The sequence below is a fragment of the Rhinolophus ferrumequinum genome, chromosome 26 (genome assembly GCF_004115265.2).
Source record: "Rhinolophus ferrumequinum isolate MPI-CBG mRhiFer1 chromosome 26, mRhiFer1_v1.p, whole genome shotgun sequence".
NCBI lineage: Eukaryota > Metazoa > Chordata > Mammalia > Chiroptera > Rhinolophidae > Rhinolophus > Rhinolophus ferrumequinum.
In genome coordinates this window covers 8138020-8160610 of record NC_046309.1, presented here as the reverse complement: position 1 = coordinate 8160610, position 22591 = coordinate 8138020, and the positions used below count along the sequence as shown (strand labels likewise).

Here is a 22591-nt window from a genome sequence, read left to right as displayed (position 1 = left end):
TATGAATTACTGGGGGAAAAAAATAACTGAAAACAAAATCGTCTCCTAACTCGGAAAATCTCTCCACAAAGATAGAAGACAAAGAAAGCAGTTTTATTCTTGAGTAAGCATTAAATCAGAATGATATACATCACAGGCATTCTGTTAAGAGATTGCTGAGACAGGAAGAAATCTGCCTTTTATATTGGCCAGCAGACACAACCATTACACACATGTTCTCAAGATGAGCAATAACTGGTCCTCATCTTGACAGGACCCTTTGTTAATCCGTAGTTCATCCTAGAGTCGCTGGGTAATTGGAGTGTCCCTCGGTGTTTGCTAACTGGCTTTAGCCAAGGGCAAAATAAACTTGACATCTTTATGACAGGAAGTCATGCTGCAACTTGGTGTGAGATGTCCATTCTAAGTCAAGTTCGGCTCATGTTCCTTGATGTTTATTGTTCTAAGAGATGGTTGCAGGTTCTTCAGAGAGACATTCCTGGGTCTTAACCCTGGCAGGAGGTCGTTTAGCTTTTAAAACGACTTATACACATTTCAGAGAGATGGAAAAAGAACTTAACAAGTTTTCTAAAGTAAATGCTCTAAGAAAATGAATTAAGCCTCTTATGTTGAATTTGAATCTCCCTTACAGATGAGCGACCATGTCTACTGCCCAGGGTAGCTTTCCAGCAGCCTCTGCCCATATGGGAAGCATAGGGGGGAAGAGAGGTCTTTGCTCGATCTACAAATGTCCCCTTGGTTACTCTGAGATAGTTGAATCCCTTGGGAGATTTGAGGCACAATTCAGAGCCAATGTCCTTGGAATCCCTGGGACACAGCTGAGATGGTGCAGGGCCAAGTACCTTCACCAAGGCACTTGAACCCGTGGAGTGTGCTCACGTGTGTGTGAGTGTTGGTGCGCGGGAAACAGGAAACCCTCACCAGTTTGAAGTTTGAGCCTCAGTGAGAAGATGAGACAGGATATTGAGTTTCCTGGAAAAGCCACTCCCTTCTGAGTTTCAGGCGCAGAGAGTGGCAGCCACTAACTGCCACCTTCCAGTCCAGGATCCTGCTCTCCTGCCTGGCTTGCCCTGTCCCAAGGCCCTCTGTCCCACTGCTCTGCTGGAGAGGGCGTGTTGGACCAGGGGATGGTACTGCTTCCTATTGTGTGGGGCTGGGTGCTCATGGCTGCCGTGAGTCCAGGTCAGATCCAGGCAGAGAAAGCCACTCAGTGGGTTGAGGGAAGGAAGGAGGGACTAGGTCACTGGGTCACCGGGAGGCACAGAAAGTTTTGCTCCCTTTTCCCAGCCTTGCCCAGATCCTCCCAGGTTTCGCCTCTCACCCTGAGAAGGTATCCTTTCTCTCCCCAGCCGTCTCCTTCTGGCATTACTCATGGGACCCCTCCTTACAATTTGCACTGGTAATTTCTGGGGGTGACTCCCCCCCCCAGTACCTTCAGCCTGGCCTGCCTGTGTGTTTCAGATGCCACTGCAAGCTTTGTGGAGCAGTGGCCCAAATGGGCCTTGGTACGTCGTGGACAGGCTAAAACCCTGCGCTGCCTCCTGAAGGACTCCCAGTACCCCTGGATGAGCTGGTACCAACAGGATCTCCAGAGGCAATTCGAGAGGCTGACCACTCTGCGGAATTCTGGGGACAAGGAAGTCATAACCCATCCTGGAGCAGATTATCAGGCCACGCGGGTCGATAACACGGAGCTGAGGCTGCACGTGGCCAATGTGACCCAGGGCAGAACCCTGTACTGTAGCTGCAGCAAAGAAACACAGTGAGAAACCCTCCCCGGACAGATGAATAAAAACCAGCCCTGGTCCCCACCCACCCACCTGCACACCCGAGCTCCTCCTCTGCCCTGACAGCACCCCCCCAACCTCCGCCTGCTTCCTCCTCGCCCCAGATCCTCCCTTCTGGCCACTCTACTGCAAGTAGACTCTGCCTGCGGCTTCCCCATTGCCCTCAGTGAAACAGTCGGCCTGCAGAGCACAGCCATGAGCCACAGCCTCTGGCGGACTCCGGTGGGGACTTTGACTGTGCCACCCGCGAGCTGTGGGGAAGAATTAACGTCCCTGATACGTAGTTTCTATGTCTGCAAAGTACAGACAGTAACTCTACCCAGCTCAGAGGGTCACTGCGAGGATTAAACATCACAGTTCAGGTGAAGCCTTTAGTAGAAGACGGGGATACACAGAAAGCACTTAATTGGCACTAGCTATTGTCTCCATAGTGTGCATACAGAAAAAGCACATCACGATTTAATGCTAATCTCAACGCCCAGAGGGGTGCGGGAAAGGCACCCGGAAAAATTCTGGGAGGTCAGAAAGGGGGAGAATGAATCTCGCGATGTGTGCCCCCCCACCCCACTCACACCCCTGGAATAAATAAACACCCACTTTTGCAATTAGATTCCCATTCTCAGTGCTCACCACCACCTCAACTTTTCACACCGCAATCTCAGAGAGGCCTGACCTAGAAAAGACGAGGGTCTGGAATCCACAGTGGGGGGCTTACCAAAAATTCACCTAAAAAGCCTCGGCTCAGAGCCTGGTCCGCCTGCACCTGAGTAAGGGGAGGGAAGGGCAAGGAGCTCAAAGCCGGGCACACATCCCGGAAGCACCTGCTGAGAGGTGCATTGTGGGAGAGGCGCAGGCCTGCGGCTGCAGAGATGGAGTCAAGAGGGCTGCGTCCAGCTCCGAGCTTCTCCCTCTCAGAGCTTCTCGATCTTGGAGTTTCTCTGTCTCGGAGAAGTGTGGTCTACCAAGTGAGCAGGTAACGGGGTGCAAGGTGGGAGGGAGTGAAGGGAAGGCATTTGAAAGGCTCCTCAGCCTCCAATGGCGGTGTGGGTGGGCGTGGTGCAGACGGGCTGGCAAGTGCTCTTTCCTCGGCCCTTGTGCAGAGGGAGGAGGTTTTCTTTCCCACCAGGGGGTGCCATCTGCCCACAGTTCCCCATGATCTGTACAGAGGGCCAGCTATCAGTTACAGGTGTGGGTCTGCTCTCAGCCCCCTCTCAGGTGTTGTGAACACCTGCCCAACTCTAGAGGAAAAGACAGCGTGGGGAGGGGTGATGTATTGATACCTGTGATCTCTCATTCCTGCAGGAAGGGTACCTCTGTTTGAGAGCACCGTCACTGAGAGACAGACGGGATGGGGGGCGCGCAGCCCACCTGACCTCCTGCTCTTAAAGGTAAGCGGAGGCCCTCTTCGGGCAGCTCTTGAAACAACTTACAGCCAAGCGTCTGGCTGCAGTGGTGGAAGGCACCTTCGCTCTGATGAGTTCTCTTTTCACCTCAGTCCCTGAGAGCTACCTGGAGACTTCCCAGATGTGGCTCTGCCCACCTGTACCACGAACTGTGCCCTGGTACCATTGTCTAGGGACCTTAATGCCATGGTGATTACACTGGCCCTCCTAGACTGGCGGATGCTAGAGGTTCAAGCAGTGCGTTGTTGTTGTTGTTACTGATATATTAATCCGTTGTTTGTAGCTTTGTTTTGTGATCCGCTCTGAGAATGTTTTGCTTATTTTTTAAATTTTTTCTATTACAGTTGGCATTCAGTATTATATTAACAAACAGTGCTTTGATCGAATGGATTATGTGTTCGCCTCGTTATTCAGATAGGAAATATTGATATATGTGATGGGAGCCTGCTGTCCTCAGGCTGCTGAGAGTTGGTTTGCTCATGTCATTACAAAGTATATCCAACTTCGTTTTCTCATTCCATGTTTTCAAATACCTGGGATACAACAGGACTGGTTGGGCATAGAATTATACTAACTGAATGGAATCATTTGGAGGGGAAAGTAATATGTTTTCTGATCGTGGAAATCTGATTCTGCTCCATACTTATCTCCATAGTTTGAATCAGTCTTAAGATTGTGGAATTCTGGGACTGGCAGGCGAATACTGCAACCTAAGAGCTGTCTATTCATTCTCCTTTCTCTCAGTCATCCTCTAAATACATTTAAATGTATTTAGATGTGTTAATTCAGTACATTTAATTAATCAGTAAATGTATGTAGAATGTCTATGCAGTTTTCCGTGTTTACTAGATATGGTGTGACTTTCAAGAACTGAGACATGTTTTTTCCCCTTTACTTCCTCAGAATTTTACCCCTCTTCTTTCCTTCCTTATTCTTTCACTTAAGAAGGTCCCCAAACAGCAAAAAGCATAAGTTCAAAATTTCACTTGCAGGTCTAAGAGGCACAGAAGGAGGATGTCTATCTTTCTTATAATTCAGGTGCCTGAGCCCTGAGCAGAAACACAGCCGGTATTTATGGGCCCATACGCCATCGTTTCAGGGTTCCTGAGCAGGAGAGCAAGAGTGAGTCTACAGTGAAAGTAAGGACTTAGATACAGGTAGGTCCAGGAAAAGGGGCGTTGATAATGGGTTCATAATTATTTGGGCTTCAGGCTGCACGCAGGCCTCTTGAGCTTAGGTACACATCCGTTTGCCGTGGTGGGGGCTTGTCAAGTCTAAACTGGGATAAACTAATGAGGTTTCAGGATCCTAGGTTTTCAGCCTTGCGAATGGTGATTCTCGGGGGTGTGCCCTCCCTCAGGGGGATAACATGCTCTCCAAATCCTAATGTACTGTTGTTGGGATTTGAGGAGGCTAATGAATGATGCCCCAATTTTCTCACATAAATTCTGGGGAGAAAAATGAGAGCTAAAGGAGTAAGGCAAGTGGAGAGGGAAATTTCTGGACATGTTATTTAAAGAGGTGATAGAGAATATGGCTTGCGTATGTGACAGCATCAGCATCCCCAACGCTAAAACTTAGAATGAGAATTGCACCCCCCACCCCATTCAGGACAGTGAATGGTGGAGTCCATCACATTTATACAACCAACCAACCAAACAACAACAACAACAAAACTGACAGATTTGGTAATAGTGGATTGATGTGTGTCAACAAACCTCAGTTATATTGACTGAGTCAATGCCCCTTGAATGAAGGGGGAGCTTGGACCCTATTCTAACACTGAGAGACTTCCTTCCAGCCTATACAAAAGTGACCTGAGTCTTTTTAACTGGTGACTTGTGCTCTAGGGACAGAACATAGCTAAAATGCTTGAGAGATCCTGGATCAGAATTAGTCCTAATTTGGGGTGGCTGTCGGGGGGTGAAGACTTATTATCCGTGCTATCCTCTGATCAGACTGGGGCTTATGGAAATTGAGGAATAAATGCATTTTTAACCTAAACCTTCCCTAGAGTAATTCAATAGGGGCTCTACAACTATCTAGAGTTTATTTTCCTGTTTCCTATGTACACTGCATGGTGGGGGTGGGGGAGGGTGTGTAATTTTTTTCCACAACTGGTTGAATCTCTACAACCACTCGTATTACAGTCTCTCCCTGGGCTGTGAAGTGAGGGCTTTTGTTGTAGGAAGGGCTAAGAGAAAATTGGTGGCATTTCCCTTTAGTAAATCTAAAACATGAGCACATTGCGAAAATCAGTCTCCCAACACAGACTTGACATAGGCTGTTGGCTGATAATTTCTGTTATACTCCCATTCAGTTCTTCGGCTTGGCCAAGGCGCAAGAGTAATGGGGAATGGTAGAGTTTGTTTATTGTGTAATCAGGTGGTAACACCAACTACAGTTGCTGTTTCATATCCAGCCTCCTTAGTAGAGCAGATACAATCCTTCACATTTGGTATGCCGCTGTTCATCTGGCAAGTGCATTTTTGTGCATTGTCTTTGAGAAGCTCAGAATGAACTAGCTTTCATTTGGGAGGGCCGGCAGTGCCCTTTGGCCTCCATGCTCAGGCAATCATCTGTGCGCTGGCCCTGAACTTGACAATCTCAAAGGGTACCATACTGGTCTGGGATGCTGATGATATCATGTTGATAGGATTAGATAACTGGAAGTAGCAAGTTTCCTGGATGTCTTGGAAAGACAGATACGTGGCAGTAGGTAGGTGATACAACCAGTGACCCTACTGTTGCCTGCTTCTGCGATGAAATTTGTGGGTGAAACTATGTTGGGTTCCACCACTGAAATGAGCACATTGGTGTATCTTGTGCTCTCTACTGTTAAGAATGATGTCTGAAGGCCTCTAAATTGTACAAGCAACATGTATGTATCTCATTAGGGTATCATGCTTGGAGCCACTTAATGAGTGACCTACAAAGTTGTTAATTTAGGGTAAGACTAAGAAATACAGCCAGCACCGATTGAAATGCAACTGGCTCTTGGGTTTAAACTCTGTAGATCCAATGGTGCTAAAAGTATCTTTAGCACACTAACTGAAGCTTTTGGCAAAGCCTAATAAGAAAATCAAAAGAGATCCCTACACATGGGAGTAAAGCCATGCTCTGTTTTTCTCTTTGGGAAATAGCTTCTGGTTTGCTAGAGATGAAATACCTGACTCAGCGTCACCCGTTGACTCAGCATCTAGGTGAGGCTCTCCGACTCTCTTTGTTGTTAACTTGTATATGCTCACCAGCATTCCATCTTCAACTAGGAGCCTAAATGGAACAGAGATAAATTAGGCCCTGAATGCCCAAGTAAGTTGCATAAGCCGTTTTGCGCTGGGCAATCTTTCCTCAACCCACACTTATGACCTCAATGAGATTTCTCCGTGAATAGTTCACTGGGGTGAAAAGATGTCACCTCATTTATGCATGGCTCTGTTTAATATATTAGCTCTGAAGTCCTTTCTCATTCTTCCAACTGTTTTTTGTTTTGTTTTGTTTTGTTTTTAATGGATTCATAAACAAAGAGAACAGTGGGATCAAATGGAACATACGCAGGGACTGATTGCAAGTCCCACCTGGTTACCACCACTGCTGAAGCCCCAATTCACCAGTGTCGTGACCAACCTCAGCCCGGATACAGTACTGATCTCGTACTGTACCCCAGGTATCCCACCAGCTAGGCGGTGGTTGGTGGGCCCCTTCCATTGTGGAGAGAGTAGCTCTTGGTCCTCACTGAAAATGTGCCAGGTTTGGATTTTCCTTCCCCTGCCATCATCACTCCCAGCCCCACCATCTTCAAATTAACTGAATGACCTATGTGTTCCACAGAAAAGGAATGTATTTTCCAAACAAGGAAGTCACCTTACAGTGACAGTGGTCAGAAAACAAGCTGCCCTTAACATATGCTTCGTCCCCTACCAGCATCTGGCCTTAGAAGGCACCATTGGGACCTGTTGAAATCTCAGCACCGTTTCAAGCTGCAGAGCATCTCCAGAGCCTGAGATACTCACCTGCAGAAATCATGTTTCTCCCATAGCTAAAATTTCAGTTAATAACTTACGTGACAGTGAAGCTCTCACAATTGCACTTAACAATCCACACACCACACGTTGCTCTTCCACAGTGTGAGCTAGGCTTTATTGATTTAGGGGTTTCAGAATCCTAAAGAGGACAAGGCTTACTGCTGGAACTTCTTATTTATAAGCCCAGTGAACTTTTGTATTAACCTCTCATGGCTCAAGTCCCTACCCAGAATGCTGCAAAATGAATGACCAGAATCTGTGCCTGGTCTTGAGAGCTATACGGGCAAGGAGAAACCCAGTGGAATCTCTCGCACAGTCTCCTTAAATGCTTTCCCCTCACCCATGCTTCTATTTAGTTCGCTTCTCCTCAAAACTTCCTTTTTTCCAATTAGCATGTGCAACTTGCACATGTTACCTAAGTCAATGCAACTAGTAGGGGTTTTGTCGCCCAAAATGGCTATCGAGTGGCCTTTTGTTTCAGTAAGTCAATGCTCCATTTGTTAGCGCACAATCCCCATTTCATAAACTTCAGCTGCCTAAGTACGGGGTATTGAGTTTGTCATCTTCGTTATAGGAGATTGTCACGCATAATCCCAGTAGAGGCGTGTACAAGTCACCCCTCTGTCAGGCGGAAGTGAGACAGGTGTGCCTGCTGCAACCCAAGGAATCTATTTAGGTTTGATCGTGAGGCTGGACACGGGTACAGGCTGTGTCACGTGGTCCAGAATTCCTGCCGTGGAAGTTCAGTTGTTTTGGATTGTGTTTTCAATCCAGGGCATGTAGCTGAAGATTTTGGTATAGATGCCAACATCAGCTCTCAAAACACATCCATCTGCAAAAGTCAGGATTCCTTGAAGTATCCCATTGCAGACTGCCGGGGCAGCTGCGACTTCCTGCCAGGGGAAAGGAAACCGGGTTGTCTTTCTGGCCAAGAGGCACAAAGAATACAATGAGAAAATGAAGGTATTGAGAGTACGTTACCTTGCAGGGCTGCCTTCTTCCTGGCACGATGCCCAAGCACAGCATACTTTTTTTGATATCGTGGGTTTTATAGCCATCGCGGCACCGCGTCACGGAGATGACGGAGATGTTTACATTTTGCAGGGAGTCAGGGTCCTTGTCTAAAGGGAAGACAAGTAAAACTTCCTTAAGAGATGTGAGATACCAAACCTTCTTTTCTCCTTTCCTTCTTATTCAACCTATCTTATTCAACCTTCTTCTCCCAGAAGAAAGGAAAAGGGACCAAATACTGAGAGAAATCAGAACGATGCAGCTAAGATAACAGGAAATTGTCAGATTAACAATTGCTCATGACACAAGTGTCTACCTCCTTACAAAATAGAGAAATTCTTGCAAGTTACATGTAAATAAAAGAGAGCTCTGCAATGAAATAAAGCAAATTACCTTAAAAATGTCTGGAAATCGAAGCATTATAGAGTGTCCTTTGAGATGGAATTTTTATTTATTTACTAATTTTGAGCTTTCGTGTTTATTATTTGCCTCATACTTTAAATTCATCACTGACTCCTCTTTAATTTATTTATTGAAATGTATTTGACATGCAACACTATAAATTTAAGGTGTACAACATGTTGATTTGATACATTTCTGTAGTGTGGTATGATTACCATTTTAGCAATAACACCTCGATCACGTCATATAATTATCATTTCCTTTTTTGTGGTGGGAATAATTAAGATGTAGTCTCTTAGAAGATCTTATGCTTATAACAGTATTGATGTTTATATTCACTCCATGTCTTTCCACTAACACCATTTCTATCATATATGAAAGCAAAGATGACAGAAAGATACAGTGGCTGGGCGGGGGGAAGGTTGCAGGACCCCCTCCGTGAGGTCCAGGGAGGGCGAAAGGAAGTGGAAAGGCTGAATAAAGCAGTCAGAAGACATGACTGGGGAGAATTGCGGAAGCCCAGAGGAGAGAAGGGACGAAGCATGTCCAGTTCTGAGAAAATACTATCTTGAAGGCACTCACAGATATCACATAGGTTGTAGGCCCAGGTGGAGACAGTGCACGCGGTGTCTTCAGGGGCCGATCCGTTGGGCAGGCCAGCCAGGCTCACGTAGTCATTGAGCTCCACGTATTTGTTCAGCTTGATTAGCATGAGGTTATTCTCAATAGAAGTAATTGAGAAGTATGGATGATGAATCTTCTTCTCATAGCCAACCACTTGTACATTTTGTTCAGTGAGGTTTGATGGATTTGTAACCCCCAATATCACGTGAAGGCTCCTGGAACAATGTGGGTGCTCTTGAGAGGCCTTAGCAGATATGGGTGCTCCACCCTTCTGGGCCGTTTTTATTAGCTCCTCCCCACTGCTTATTTCTCTACTACTGAACGTCCCCCGAAGGCCCCCCCAGTCCCATGGGGTTAGGCAGTGGTCCCAGGCAGGGGTCTGGGTCTGTGCTGAGAACCCCAAGAGTAGACAGGCACTGGGGGCTTAGTACTCACGGTAAGTTGCAGCTTGCAGCTGTAATCACCCAAAGAGGGTGGACCAGGACTCCAGTGCAGGGCAAGTAATAAGATTTCAGGTAGGCCAAGTAGGGGGGAGTAATGCCATTTGTGTAATCTGGATCAAAGGCCAAAGCGACTGTAAAGAAAAACAGACAAGAAGTTCTGAGGTTTTGTTCCAGGGGTCACTGGACGAAACAAAGGAAAATGACTTAATAGCCGCCAGCTCCCCCTGCCCTTCTCTCCAGTACCTTGAATGGTAAGCTGAATTTGTAAACTGGCTTACTTGGTTCTAAAACATGAGGAAAATGATAGAAACATATTTATTTCAAAAGAGAAAAGGTGTTTTTCCTTTTAGTTGTCCACAAACACCCTACACGTTAAAACACAAACTTCCTTAAATACCTTCCACAACTCAGGGGATATCTGTTCAATCAGCTCGTGGAGAACGTAACTGTTTTTGTCACTTTTCAAATGGTTTAACCCATCTTACCCCATTCTCCCAACAGCAATGCAAGGCAGAATGCTGTAAGTGCCATTTAAAGAACAGACCCAATGCTAACAGTCTGCGGAGGGCGAAATCATCCATTCATTCAACAAGTAAATATTGAGCACCTAGTGTGTGCCAGGCTCTGGGCTATATAGTGAACAAAACAGGGAACTGTCCCTGCTTACGTTCTGAGGAGTGGAGACATTCAGTAATAATAAATAATACATAAGTAAAGGATACAGTATGTTAAGTGGTGATTAGTGCTATGGAAAAAGTAGAACAAGGAAAGAGGAAAGGAGTAGCAGGTGTGTGTGTGTGTGTGTGTGTGTGTGTGTGTGTGTGTGTGTGTGTTGGCGGGCATTGTGCAATATTACATCGGTAGTCAGGATAGACCTCTTGGGCAATGTGAGAGATGAAAATGAAAGAAAGCTGGGAGTTAGATAATCAGATATCTGGGGAATGGGATTCCAGGCAGAGGAAAGAGCTGGCGTAAGAGTCCGAGTCCTGTCTAAGTAGCATCACAGAGGCTGACGTGGCTGGCATGCTGAGTGAGGGCGAGAAGCGTAGAAAAGCAGGGAGGCCAGCGAAGTGGTGCAGAGCTTTGTAGAGTGTTGTAAGGACATGGATTTGTCTTCTGAGTGAAATATGGAGCCACTGCAGGGTTTTGTGTGATGTGTAATAACGGAGTGACGGTAATGTCCTTATAGAGACGTTTTGAGTATAGGAATATAATGCAGAGAGGCCTGTTAGGAGAATAATTTGATGATCCAGGCAACAGATGGCAGCTTGGACCGTAGTGAGCAATGGAGGGGGTGAGATGGGATTGGATTTGGGATATGTTTCAAAGATGGAGTCAAAAAATTTTCCAAACAGATTGAATATGGGGGATGAGAGAAAAGATTTATGAATACCTCCAAGGTTTTTGCCTGAATAATTGGAATCATGCCTGGAAAAGACCCAAACCTGGAGTGCTCTAGTGTGTCCATTAGTTGGACCCCTGCTTTCAACCCCTGTGTCCACTTCTTACTGTCTCCTGCCAGAATCAATCCTGTTCTAGGCAGGCCCAGAGTCAGGCCGCAGTCTTTCGTAGGAGCAGGTCTGGTATTGGGGTTTCGATGTCCATGCTTCCCCAGAAAGTATACAACAATCACCCTGAGGTGAGGTGGGCAGGCTGTGTGACAGGAGGAAGCCTGGTGGGGATGGCAGCAGTGGTGAGGGGTAGAGAGTCAGTCCTACCATTGTAGCCTGAAACGCTGTTCCTGTCTTTATACTGTTTCATGATTCCACCAGAATTTCTCTTTGGCAAGTAAAGGGGAAAATGTGCAGACACTCACGAGGCAGGTTCAAGAGTACCCAGAAGAGGACAAACTTCATAATGATGTCAAAAGTCTTTTCCCAGGATGAGGTTCAGCTCAGGATCTCTGGAAAGGATGGAGAGGAGAGAAGAGTAAAGGACTAAGTAAGATAAGGCAAGAGGAGTTCTAGGGGTGGGGAAAAAAATCATCTGAATTCTTTCAGGGGCAGGATTCAGTTCCAGTAGAGGTGTCCGTCGGTCAGAGCAGGGGGTGGTGGTATCAAGGGTCAGAGGCACAGGAACAGAGAGATCAGGTGACTTGGTCCCTGACCAAGTAGAGAATGGATCAGCGTTTTGCTCTCCTTCTTCAGGGAAGAAAGGACTTCATCTGAGAGAGGTTGAAGCTCAAGGTGTTTCTATAGCCTCCTCCTCTCTGCTCACCCTCTTTGTCCAACTCTGAAATCATGTCCCTCTCTGAACCACATGCAGGATACTGGCCCCACCCGTCTATGTGATGCTAGCCCCCATCTGTGTGCCACTGACATTCACCTCCAGTGGCCTAACCCAGCCCTCTCATGCTGACCTTGACCCGTCTGCCTGACCCTGAGTTCCTCCTTGGGCTCTGTCAGCCCCTTCTTTTCATGTCACTTCTCTTCCATTTGTTTACTCCACCAGCCAGCTCATAATTCATGGGGATGACTTGTGCTGGGCTCTGTGTCGCTGTTGAGGATGCCCGAATGTGAAGACACCGTGCCTGCCTTCAAGGAGCTTACAGCCCCGTGGGATGATGAGGACATAAACAGGCAATTACAAAACAAGGCATTCAGACCTAGGTATACCACTGTCTCCTGGAGATATTTGCAAGACACATCCCTGTGAGATCATTTGTGTCCAAAATATATAAGGAAATCTTAAACTCAACGATAAGAAAACAAACGACCCAATGAAAAAGTGGGCCAAAGATCCGAGCAGACACCTTACCAAATGTCTGCTCCGGCTGCCATAACAAAATACCATAGACCAGATGGCTTACACAGCAGGCATTTATTTTCTTACCGTTCTGGACACTGGAAGTCCAGGAGCAAGGTGCCAGCAGATTCATCTTCTGGGGAGGGCTCTCTTCCTGGCTTGTGGACAGTAGCCTTCTCACTGTGTTCTTACATGGTCTTTCCTCTGTGTGTATGCACAGAGGGAAAAAGAGCCAGCTCCCTAGTGTGTCTTTTTATAAGGACACCAATCCTAGTAAATCAGTGCCCCACTGATGACCTCATTTGACCTTCTTTCCTTCCTTGTGGCCCCCGTCTCTAAATATAGTCACACTGGAGTTTAGGGCTTCAGCATATGAATTTTGGGAAGATGCAATTCAGTCCATCACAACAAAAGATGAGAGCCGTGCCCTCATAGATCTAAAGGCTAATGGGGAGACGAGTGTATTAAGACTCGCCATCATGAATGTCACAATGTGGGAAGGAAAGGGAGGTAGAGAAACACCTCCATGTAAGGGTGGAAAGAAGACCTTCTTGGGAAAGTGATGTTTGAGGCTTGAAGGATGAGTAGAAGTTAACTAAATGAAGAGACAGTGGAAGAAATCTCTGGAAATACGAACCAGGACTCAAAAGAGAGCAGAGCACATACAAGAGTGTAAAGGGAGACAGAGAAGAATCCTACAGAACAGACCTTTCCGGAATTATCAAGTAAGAGCTGCCTTCAAAGAAGATAGAGGAAGCAGCCAGATTGGGGATCAAGGGAGCATGTCCGTGGGCTCTGTCATTTCGGTGGGAGAGGCTTTCTCTTGCTTAAATGGTGACAGGAAGAAGCCAGTCGATAAGGGAAGTTGAAAACGACAGAAAAGCAGAGATAATAAAGCAAGTCCATGAGGAGGTGGAGGAGATGAGATCCATATCACAGGTGGAGATAGAAGCTGTAGATAATAGGGCCTTGCTTTCAGGAAGGATGGGAGAAAAATGAATAAGAAAAAAAAACACTGTTTGCAGGGTGGGGGTGGGAAGTTGAATGAGGTATCTTCTGATGGGTTCAACATCCCTCTACTCTCAAACCAGAGGTCATCTGCTGAAATTTGGAGGAGAGAGGAGGACGTTTGGCACAGCCCTTAGGGAGAATGACACAAACAATGGACGTGGAAAACATAGGATTGTCAGTAAGCGTCGAAGACATAATTTCCAAGTTACAGAAAGTGACCAGATCAGGGAGCATTGGGCAGTGAATCAGGCAGGAAGCAGGGAGAAACTAGGAGTGAGGCTGCTTGGAAAACAGGCAAACAGAGGGACTTGTGGTCTGGAGGGGCCCAAGGCGACCAGAACGGAAGCATAGTTGAATGAAGTGTCCAACTCTGAGAAGCGATTTTTGTGTAGGTGTGAGGATAAAGCTGTGTATTGTAGTCATAACCGAGATTTTTTTTTTCTTTGCATTAGTAGGGAAGAGAAAGCATCCAGGCTCAGAGTTTATCAGTGTTGAAAAGCCACCCACCTCTGCAATCTCTACAGACACCGATTCACCCCTCCCTCATGGGGTGGAACTCTACACCCCTTCGCTCTTTGCAGTCTCCTTGTCCTATGGCAGGATTCTCTGTCTTCCCATCTCACCCACCCTCTCTGTCCTCTGCCTTTTTAACAGATGACTCCCATGTCACACTGCCCCTCCCCTACATGTGAATCCATGGCCTCTTGTATATCACTCTGGACCCCAACTGTTGTGTTACTTGGGATCCTCTCAATACAGTATTTTTAGGTGTCTTGGTCCATGGGTCTGGGATGCTGTGCGTCTGAGAGAAAGGTGGAGTGCCCATCTGAACTTTTCCCAATAGTGTGGAGCTCCGCCAAAGGCTGAGCTGCTGCCCACACATACAGAAATCCCTAGTGTTCCACGTCATCTGAGATCCAGAGCTCTGCCTCCAGGCGTCCGCTAGAAATGACCGCCTCCATGTCCGTCACGGGTGTCAGATCTAACGTGCCCCACCTCTCCTCATTCGTGACTGTGCTGGTCCTTTACACATGAAAATATCGCTTCTGTTCATATTATCTTTGAGAACCACCATCTATCCAGTTGCCCAAGTCAGAAACTTGGATGTCATGCCAGATCCTTTCCCTTTTTTTTCCCTACTTGTAGTCAGTACACTTACATTGTATAGATGCTGCCTCCTTAATATCTCCCAATTCAGAAATTTGACTATGTTCTCTCTACCATGGAGGCATTAATGATGCCTCCTCTGATGCAAGATAAAAATCTAAATTCCTTCCTCAACAGACCAGGCCCTTTGCTATCTAACACTTGCTCACCTACAAGTAAAAATCTTCTATCACGTTGACTCTCCTCTGTAGACAATTTTCTACCCTCCAGTATTACTTATTTAAATACATTTTCCAAAACATGCCACGTTTTTAATGCTTTTCTGACTTTTACGTAACTATAGCCTCGGTTTTATAATATTCTCCCCTAGTTTGTCTGCCACCAGAATGTCTTTTTCTGTGCTCTCAAACTTATTGCTCGTCTCCATTATAGCAATTGCCACTAGGTATCATAGTTGGCTAATTGATAAGGGAATCAGGTTCACTCATATCCCCAGCAGGTGCAGTGCCCACTAGAGAGCCGATGATTCCATAAGTTTTGAATGAACAAATGGTGGGGACGTCGCTAAATTTCTCATTGTTCTCACAGTTTATATGATGAAGTGGTCACGGGTCACCGCGTGAGTTGTTAGTGTCCTTTTTTTCTTTTTATTGGATGTGTTTTATTTGGATTCTGTTCAAGAGCAAGGACAATCAAGAGAGTTGTGTGTCCAGTATAGAAATCATGAAGAGGCCGCACTGACAGGATGGGGGAACAGAGGAGCCTCAGTAGGTCTGAATGGTTTTCATGATCCATCTTGCATAGGGATGAACTTTGGTGAAGAATCCTTCACTTCCCAGGGTGATGCTTCCTTTTGCCCAGGATAAAATTCCATGCACCCTCCCATTGCAGATGGCTGGAGCAGCTGACACTTCCTGCCAGGGAGAGGAAACAAGGAGAGGTCAATGTTGCTTTGTCCTCATGGAACAAGAATAAATTCCAAGAAGTGGCACATTATAGCAGCAGAGGCATTTAAGGGACTGGACTCATTTTTCTTGAGAGATGACAACCCTCTCTTCACATCCACGTAGGTCTCACCTCTCTTGGGTCAAGCTTGACCCAACCTGAGAGCAAGTAAGTGGAGACAGGACAAATGGTTCCGCTCAGAATCTCTCCCACTCTAAAAGAGGGGCAAGAGAATTAATAATGATAAACCCAGAGACGGGGGTGGGGAGGAGAGGCCCCCTTCAGGCCTTTTGGGTGAGAACCGTTTGATGTCCCACTATGACCTCTCCTCCTCGTGGACCCCTTGTTGCCTTCCTGTCTGGGGAAAGGAAAGATACCTTAATTTCTGTAAAGGTGTTTAGAGGTTGTCCCACACACATGATGTTGACAGTCGTTCTTTGGTCTAGCATATTATGGCACTCCGTGGAGGGAAGCGAATGTTGGTTTGTCCAAGTCAGGATGTCGGGGTCACTGACTGGGGGAAGGAGAAGGGAAATGAAGTCCAGGGTTACTCTTCTTATCATGTATGCACCTGTGATCAGCCCCTATTGTGTAAATGCGTTAATCCCTGAGAACATTCCCATCCTTAGAAGCAAACATCCCATCCTTCTTAGGGTTCCTTGCTCAGTACCTCTGTGTCGGAGCCGTGGATTCAGAGCGTTAAGTCCTGCTTATATCAGACATCAGCGCTGTAGTTCTCTCTCGCTCTGTATAATTTAGAAACCTTTGAACACTCATGAGAAAATTAGGACTGACCATGAGAAAAGACAGGCACAAAGCCTTTGATTCCAAGAAATCTTTATGTTTGGTACCTACTTGATCTTCTTTATATTTAATCATAAAGGGAGAAAACTGATTTTAATGTGTCTAAAACTGCTTTTTAATGAGGTAGGTTATTTATAAATGGGTTGTTTATTAGTGTATGTATAGACATTTTTTTCTCCTAAGAAGCCACATTGCTTATGTCCATCATAGCAATTGTTACTATACTGTTAACTTCAGGATTCAAGGATCCTAACCAAGGTACTACATAATTTTTATCTCTGGTAGAGAGTAGCAAGGAGAAAACAAAAAATTGACCAGAGATTGCTCAAGCTAAGCCTCGTGTTACTTATAGAGCAGGATTTTTCTCATGGAGTGTGTCCAATCCAACAAAGCAGATTGGGCCAGAAAGTGTCAGGTCAGAAAAGAGGAGTTAACATTTGATTTTAAAATTTTATGGGAATTGAATTGAAATACATAGGACAAGCTAGGTGAAAGTAACCTAATGATTTGAAATCATGAATTCCAAGTAACTATTGGGAGCCTTGCACCAGAGAGTTTACAGAATTAGTTTGTCCCTATGATTCTGACATGCAGAGCCTATGTGATAAAACCTTTGTATAGTTTTATTTTGTTTTCAAATGGTATGTAATAAATTACTTTTGTAAAACGTGATGCAATTTCTTTGAATAAGACTTATAAAGTCAAGGATAAAAATCATAAATTTTTGATTTGTTCAGAAAATATATTCCCAGGAATGTTGCTTCTAAATTGAAAACGAAGTTGCCAAATACTGAGAATGTAAAAGTTCCTGCTTTGTATTTATTTTTGCAAAACAGACTGATTTTTAAGTTCCCATTTTTTATTTGTTTTTGCAGACCAGTTGGATTGCTCTGTGGGATTTAAACCTGATCAATATCCACGGCCTTTGCCTCAGTGAACCCAGCTTGGGCAAGCCAATCAATCAATGCCACTTTTTCAAGTCAGCCAATCAGACCTCCCTCCAGTAAACATGCCTCAAAGTGCCAACCAATCAACAATAATCTCACCCAAGTAATCTCACCACGCCTCTACAAATGATGTCCATTCTCTTTAGCCTGTGAGGGTCCTCCAGTCTGTGTACAGAAAGCTTCCCCAAACCCATGTAAGCCCAGTGCTCTGCTCTGCTCAGCGAGGCAGTACCGGCTCGAAATGCTCTTCCTTACTGTAATAAGCCATACATTTAGCTGTATCATTTCATTTCAGATATCTACCAAGCGGTGGTTCCATCATTCTTTGACAATACTTAAAGAGAGCCTGAAGTTATTAGCAGCCACAGGAAGTAAAGGCCACCAGGGACCCACAAATGTGTAAGAAAGCAACTTTCTTCATAAAATGCCCTTGATAAGACGTGATCCTGTGGAGACCAGACCTTCTGAGCTCATACCAGTTAGAGCTCAGAGGGTAGAGGGAGATGTGCCTGCAACGTGGATTGCAGCAGTGTTTCCCAGAGGCGTGTGAGGCCAGAGAGACACCAAGACTGTGTCATAATAGCTCCCCTGTGAGCCCCCAAGGTCTCCGCCCCTAAGTGGGGACCGTTGGTGGAGCGATAGGTCTAAGAGTAGCACTCTGCGTGGAAACAGCTCTGGTGGCAGGAGAGGTGGCTGCCTCAACCACCCTCTTAGCTCTTAGGGTCCACTTGAATGAATCACCTTCAACATAGCTTGGGCTGGCTGTGGTCCGGGGTGGGAAGTACCCTCCTTTGCCTCCTTGGATCATGCGTTTTGGTTTTGTGTTCCCACTGCTGTTTCATGAATTGCTTGGACTTTCAGCAGCTATCCACGAGACAGCAAAGCCACCCTCCCACAAGATGCCTTGATATTGTCTTTAGCATAAGATACTTTCCCTACCTTTATTTCAATTCAGTTCTCTGGACTCTGATCTTGAATGTTCTAAAGATGTAACAGCAACGGCCTGCTCCTTTTGTTGTCTGATTGGCTGCCCTGTATTAGTCTCTTTGAATTTTATCTTTTGATCTCTAATCTTGGTCATATTAGGTCCTGGAAGTAATGGCTCGAGGGTCAAGAACATTCCCTTCTAGCAGCTATTTCCTTCAGGTAGATCCCTCCGCATTTTCCCCAGCTCCAAAACCTGCTCAGGATGAAGAACGCAGAGTCAAACACTTACTGTTTTTATATTCATTCCACCTCCAGATCGGGATAAAGCAGGAATCGTTAAACGCTAGAGGCTCCATCGCTATGGCTATGGTTCCCACGCGTGCGTTGAGCGCAGCAGGCTTCGACAGTTTGATCAGCATCAGGTCGTTTTCCAGCGCGCGCGCGTTGAAGTCAGGGTAGGGCACGGTCAGTGAGGAATTCCGTGTCTGCTCTTTCTTGTGTGTGATGCTGGGTTGAAAAACTCCCAGTCGGATTTTAACGCTTTGGAAGAAAGAGGGCAGGAAGATGGGAAAGAGTAAGGTCACGGAACGTCAGAACCGCAAGGAACGTCAGAGGTGACTTTCTCCAGGCATCTTAATTTTATCTCTTAGACCTGAGTGAGAACTGAAGTGACCTGCCTTGGTCTGTAAAATAGTGGTAACAATAGTTGACTGCATTAGATCAAAGTATATATAAGACCTGATATGGTATCAGCCACCTAGAACACACACTGTAGTCTAGTTGTTATGATGATGGTGGTGGTGGTGACGATTTGGATAATCTGAATGAGCAGGCAGTAGAGATGGCACCACTTGAGCAAGCATATCGTACCCTTTGTTTCTAGATATTCTTAGGCCCCCATAGGAGCTCCGCTCAGGCCCATATCATTATATTCACCATGTGCCGTCTACACTGATCTTAGATTCACAAAACTCTGACTAGTCTATTGGGATTCCCATTGGCCAGTTTCCGTTATGTTTCCCGGACAAATTCAAACCCACTCACTTCCATCTCTAGGAGTCGAGTCCTATAACAGATGTAAGAGCCATTCCCTATGAAAAATGGTTCATGCATTTGGTCTGGCTGGGAAAAGAACCTCAGAGTTCCCAACTGCAGTTCTTGGAGGGGATGAACTGTCTTTATTTCCTTTGTGTTTCTCATGACGCACAGAACAGGTCCAGTGTGTGTTCTAGCAAACTGGCTTGAACAACCCGGTGGCTGAGAGATCTGAGTTTGAAACGACCCTTGTGTACTCTGAATAGGTCCCAGTCACACAACGCACTCTGACCCGGTCACAGAAGAGACACTGAGCTTTGCAAGGGGTCGCGTTCGTTTGTGCAGTGCGTCCTGGCCTTTGTCCTGTATCACGTGGCCTCTGCCTAACTCTTCAGCCTCACCCGTGCACACCCCCCACTCATGATACTCAGCAATCACTGGTCTCGCAAATGTCTTTACTGCTTCAGGGACTCTGTACTGATCCCTCTGCCTGGGAGTTCCCCAGGCTTTGTGTACTTGGCTGCCTCCTCCTCCTCCTGTGGGTGTTTCCTCTTCAAAGGCCTGACAGGACCACCCTAACTAAAGCAGATCTCTTGTTTCATTCCTGTATATTGCAGCTTACCACTCTTTATGTTTTATTTTTGGCCATTTATTTGTTTTATTTCCTCTACCAGAATGTAAGCACCATGAAGGAACACTTATGTTCCATCTTGTTCCTTCGCTGTTCTCTCAGTGCATTAAACAATTCCTGGCATATAGTAAATGTTCAATAAATATGTTGAATGAAGGAATATTATTTACTCTCCACGGGACAGAGTCTTCTGATACCTCTCTATCGATTGCCTCTTGAACTGACCAAATGCGAATGATTTTCCCCATTGGGAAGAAGATCCTCTCTCTTCCTAGGTCTTCTAATTCCCTTAGGATGCCATTAGAACTTGCTGGAATGCCTCACCAGACCTGCTTTTGTTTAACCAGCTTCCCTCGCGGCTCCCAAGAGCAAAGGGACACTTACGGTAAGGGGCAGTGAGCAGCCGTCAGCACCCACTCGGGGTGAATGAGAGACCCCACGCAGGGCTCTGGGCTGGACTGCAGATACACCATGTAAGGAACAGTAAAATCTTCTTGCAAGTTCAGCTTGTCCTGTTCCGCATCTTTGGCCAGAACGACTCCTGAAGAATTCGCGGGGTCACAGGTGGAAAGCAAGACCAAGAGGTTAAGAGGTGAGGGCTGGCTAGGGTAGTTTTTCCCAACTAAGGGTTTTCAAAGATAATGTCAAGGTCTTCAAATTATTTTTTTAAAAAGTAATTACATATGTGTATATATAATATATAAACTTATCAGGAGGAATCATGCATGTCCAAGCTATACACATTAAGGAAACTGACACGTCTTTGCCAGGCATGGAAGTAAAAATTAAATACTCCCCAAGTTTGCAAGTGGAAGGAATGGAAAAGCTTGGGGTAGGGACATGAGGCTTCCAGAGTCTCTGACCCAGCCCACCTTCCTTTCCTGTTCTTACTCCTCTAAAGTCCTTCTTCCCAGAGAAAGGGAAGACATACTTTTCCTGTGACTGTCCAGGAAATGTGGCAAGCTAGGAAATCACACACTCAACAGTCCCAGAACAGAGTAGGGCACTTACTAGTGACATATCCTCACAGGGTGTGCATGGGGAATGGTTCCTTTTGTTTCCTTCAGCAGCTGCTTGAAGGAAATGCCCACTGCTCCTGTCTCTGCAGCTGTGACTAGCTACTCCCTCTTCCGACCCTTCCCTGCACCACCCGGTCTCTCCCTCAGCGGCCACCACGGCCCAGACTCACCAGCTGCACTCACGAAAGCGAGGATGAGACCGCACTGCATGGCAGGCTGTGATCTCGCCAGGGGCACACGGGGTGGATCAAACTGGAAATGGTCCCAATCTTTAGTCCAAGTGCAAGAACCGCAGTAGGAGAAACATTAAATGGACCTTATGGGGGAGAAGCAATCTTCAGACTCGTCCTCATCAAAACCCACTGACATAAGCAAAGCTGGGAGCTGCCGCTCTGGGCGAGAGAGGAAGGAGCGAACCAAGTCAGGCCCCCGGTGCCTCCTCTCTGATCCTAAAAATGTCAGGAGTCATGATGTGGCTGTTGACGTTCCCCTCCTCTCTCTGTGACACAGCCTTTCCTTGTTGTCCCCTCCTCTCTCTGTGACTGTGGCCTCTCTCACTTGCCATCTCCCTTTGCCCAAAGAGCGGGGCCCCTGCCATCCTCAGAGACTTATCAAACGTCGGGGTAGGAGACAGATTTAATCAATCATTTCTGCCCCTCCTGTTAGTGACAAGGAAGCTGTGGTCCTCGGGGAAGTCAGTGGCAAAGTTAGGACCTGGAACTGAATCTGCAGGTTTCCTGTGACAGGCTGCACTTCACCTGAGCCCTGTGCTCCCGGAAAACAGTGGTGGGTTAAAACAACAACGACGACAACAAACTCCCGTGGGAATTTTGTATTCTAAACAGCTTACCACAAAGAATTACCCTTCCCCACATGAGTGAGAAGAGACTCTTTCTCGTGGCTTCCGTAAGACTTCGATGCCTCCCTTATTTACCTGTGACAAGCTCCAACACAGACCTTTCCCTTTGGCCTGAACCCGCTGACGTGGCCCGACACAGACCCTCCAACTCCCCAGTCTTTGTCTCATGCATGATCAGCTGAGCTTAGAACTGTTTTTTCCCTGAAACTAGTGAGACGTAGATATAAACAGCTAACTGACTGAGAAGTCGCCTGGTTGCAAAACAACCTCAACCATAAATCCCCCCACCTGTCTGTTTTGCCCTATAAACATCTAAGGCAAAACCATCCTGCTAGACACCGAGTTTTAAGTCTGCCGTGCTCTTACTGCGGTCGTCTGAATAAAATCAATCTCCTTACCTGTTCAGTGTTTGGCTTTGGCACATACACCGCCTTCCTTCTTCTTATAAATTAGCCTTGAGAACATGAGAACTTTCCAGCTGCCACCCAGAAATAGGTAATAATAGTGGGTTCAATTGGGCAACTGGCCTCTAGTTTTCCTGTAGTGTCCGTCTCTGGCTCTAGTGTCGGTAGAATGAGTTTGGAAGTGTTCCCTCTGCTTCAATTTTTTTTTTTTTGAAAAGTTGAAGAACTGGCATTAATTCTTCAAATGAAAGGTAGAACTCTCCAGTGAAGCTGTCTGGTTGTGGGTTTTTCTGTGTTCGGAGTTTTTTGATTACTGTTTATCTCTTTCCTCATTATTGGTCTGTTCAGATTTTCCATTTATAAAGTACTTAGAACAGTGACTCCTAGTGGCAAATAGTAAATACTTGATAAATAAAATGACTAACCTTAGGATCCCCATACTCGTATATTCCAGGCTTCTGA

At 46.1% G+C, this 22591-nt stretch overlaps 3 protein-coding genes across 4 annotated transcripts; 1 reads left to right on the top strand and 2 right to left on the bottom strand.

Moving 5' to 3' along the window:
• The first annotated feature begins 1019 nt into the window (after window positions 1-1019).
• On the top strand, window positions 1020-5540 carry LOC117017992 (uncharacterized). The gene is made up of 5 exons (XM_033098650.1): window positions 1020-1182; window positions 1462-1762; window positions 1892-2067; window positions 3090-3175; window positions 5511-5540. Exons 1-5 carry the CDS (start codon window positions 1128-1130, stop codon window positions 5538-5540), a joined length of 648 nt encoding a protein of 215 aa, XP_032954541.1. The 5' UTR covers window positions 1020-1127.
• A 2418-nt stretch (window positions 5541-7958) lies between these two features.
• Window positions 7959-11551, bottom strand: LOC117018113 (serine protease 58-like). The gene is made up of 5 exons (XM_033098904.1): window positions 11512-11551; window positions 9688-9826; window positions 9211-9467; window positions 8197-8336; window positions 7959-8108 (listed from the first exon to the last, which is right to left on the bottom strand). The coding sequence occupies exons 1-5, from the start codon at window positions 11549-11551 to the stop codon at window positions 7959-7961; spliced, it is 726 nt and encodes a 241-aa protein (XP_032954795.1).
• Window positions 11552-15198: 3647 nt separating this feature from the next.
• LOC117018112 (probable inactive serine protease 58) lies at window positions 15199-22269 on the bottom strand. 2 transcript variants are annotated; one of them, XM_033098902.1, is made up of 6 exons: window positions 22124-22269; window positions 21037-21182; window positions 20232-20388; window positions 18471-18721; window positions 15881-16017; window positions 15199-15472 (listed from the first exon to the last, which is right to left on the bottom strand). In XM_033098902.1, exons 2-6 carry the CDS (start codon window positions 21074-21076, stop codon window positions 15323-15325), a joined length of 735 nt encoding a protein of 244 aa, XP_032954793.1. In that variant the 5' UTR covers window positions 21077-21182; window positions 22124-22269; the 3' UTR covers window positions 15199-15322. The 2 variants fall into 2 exon arrangements, with proteins under 2 accessions (XP_032954793.1, XP_032954794.1); XM_033098903.1 differs by lacking the exon at window positions 22124-22269 and having other exon boundaries at window positions 21037-21300.
• Window positions 22270-22591: the final 322 nt, after the last annotated feature.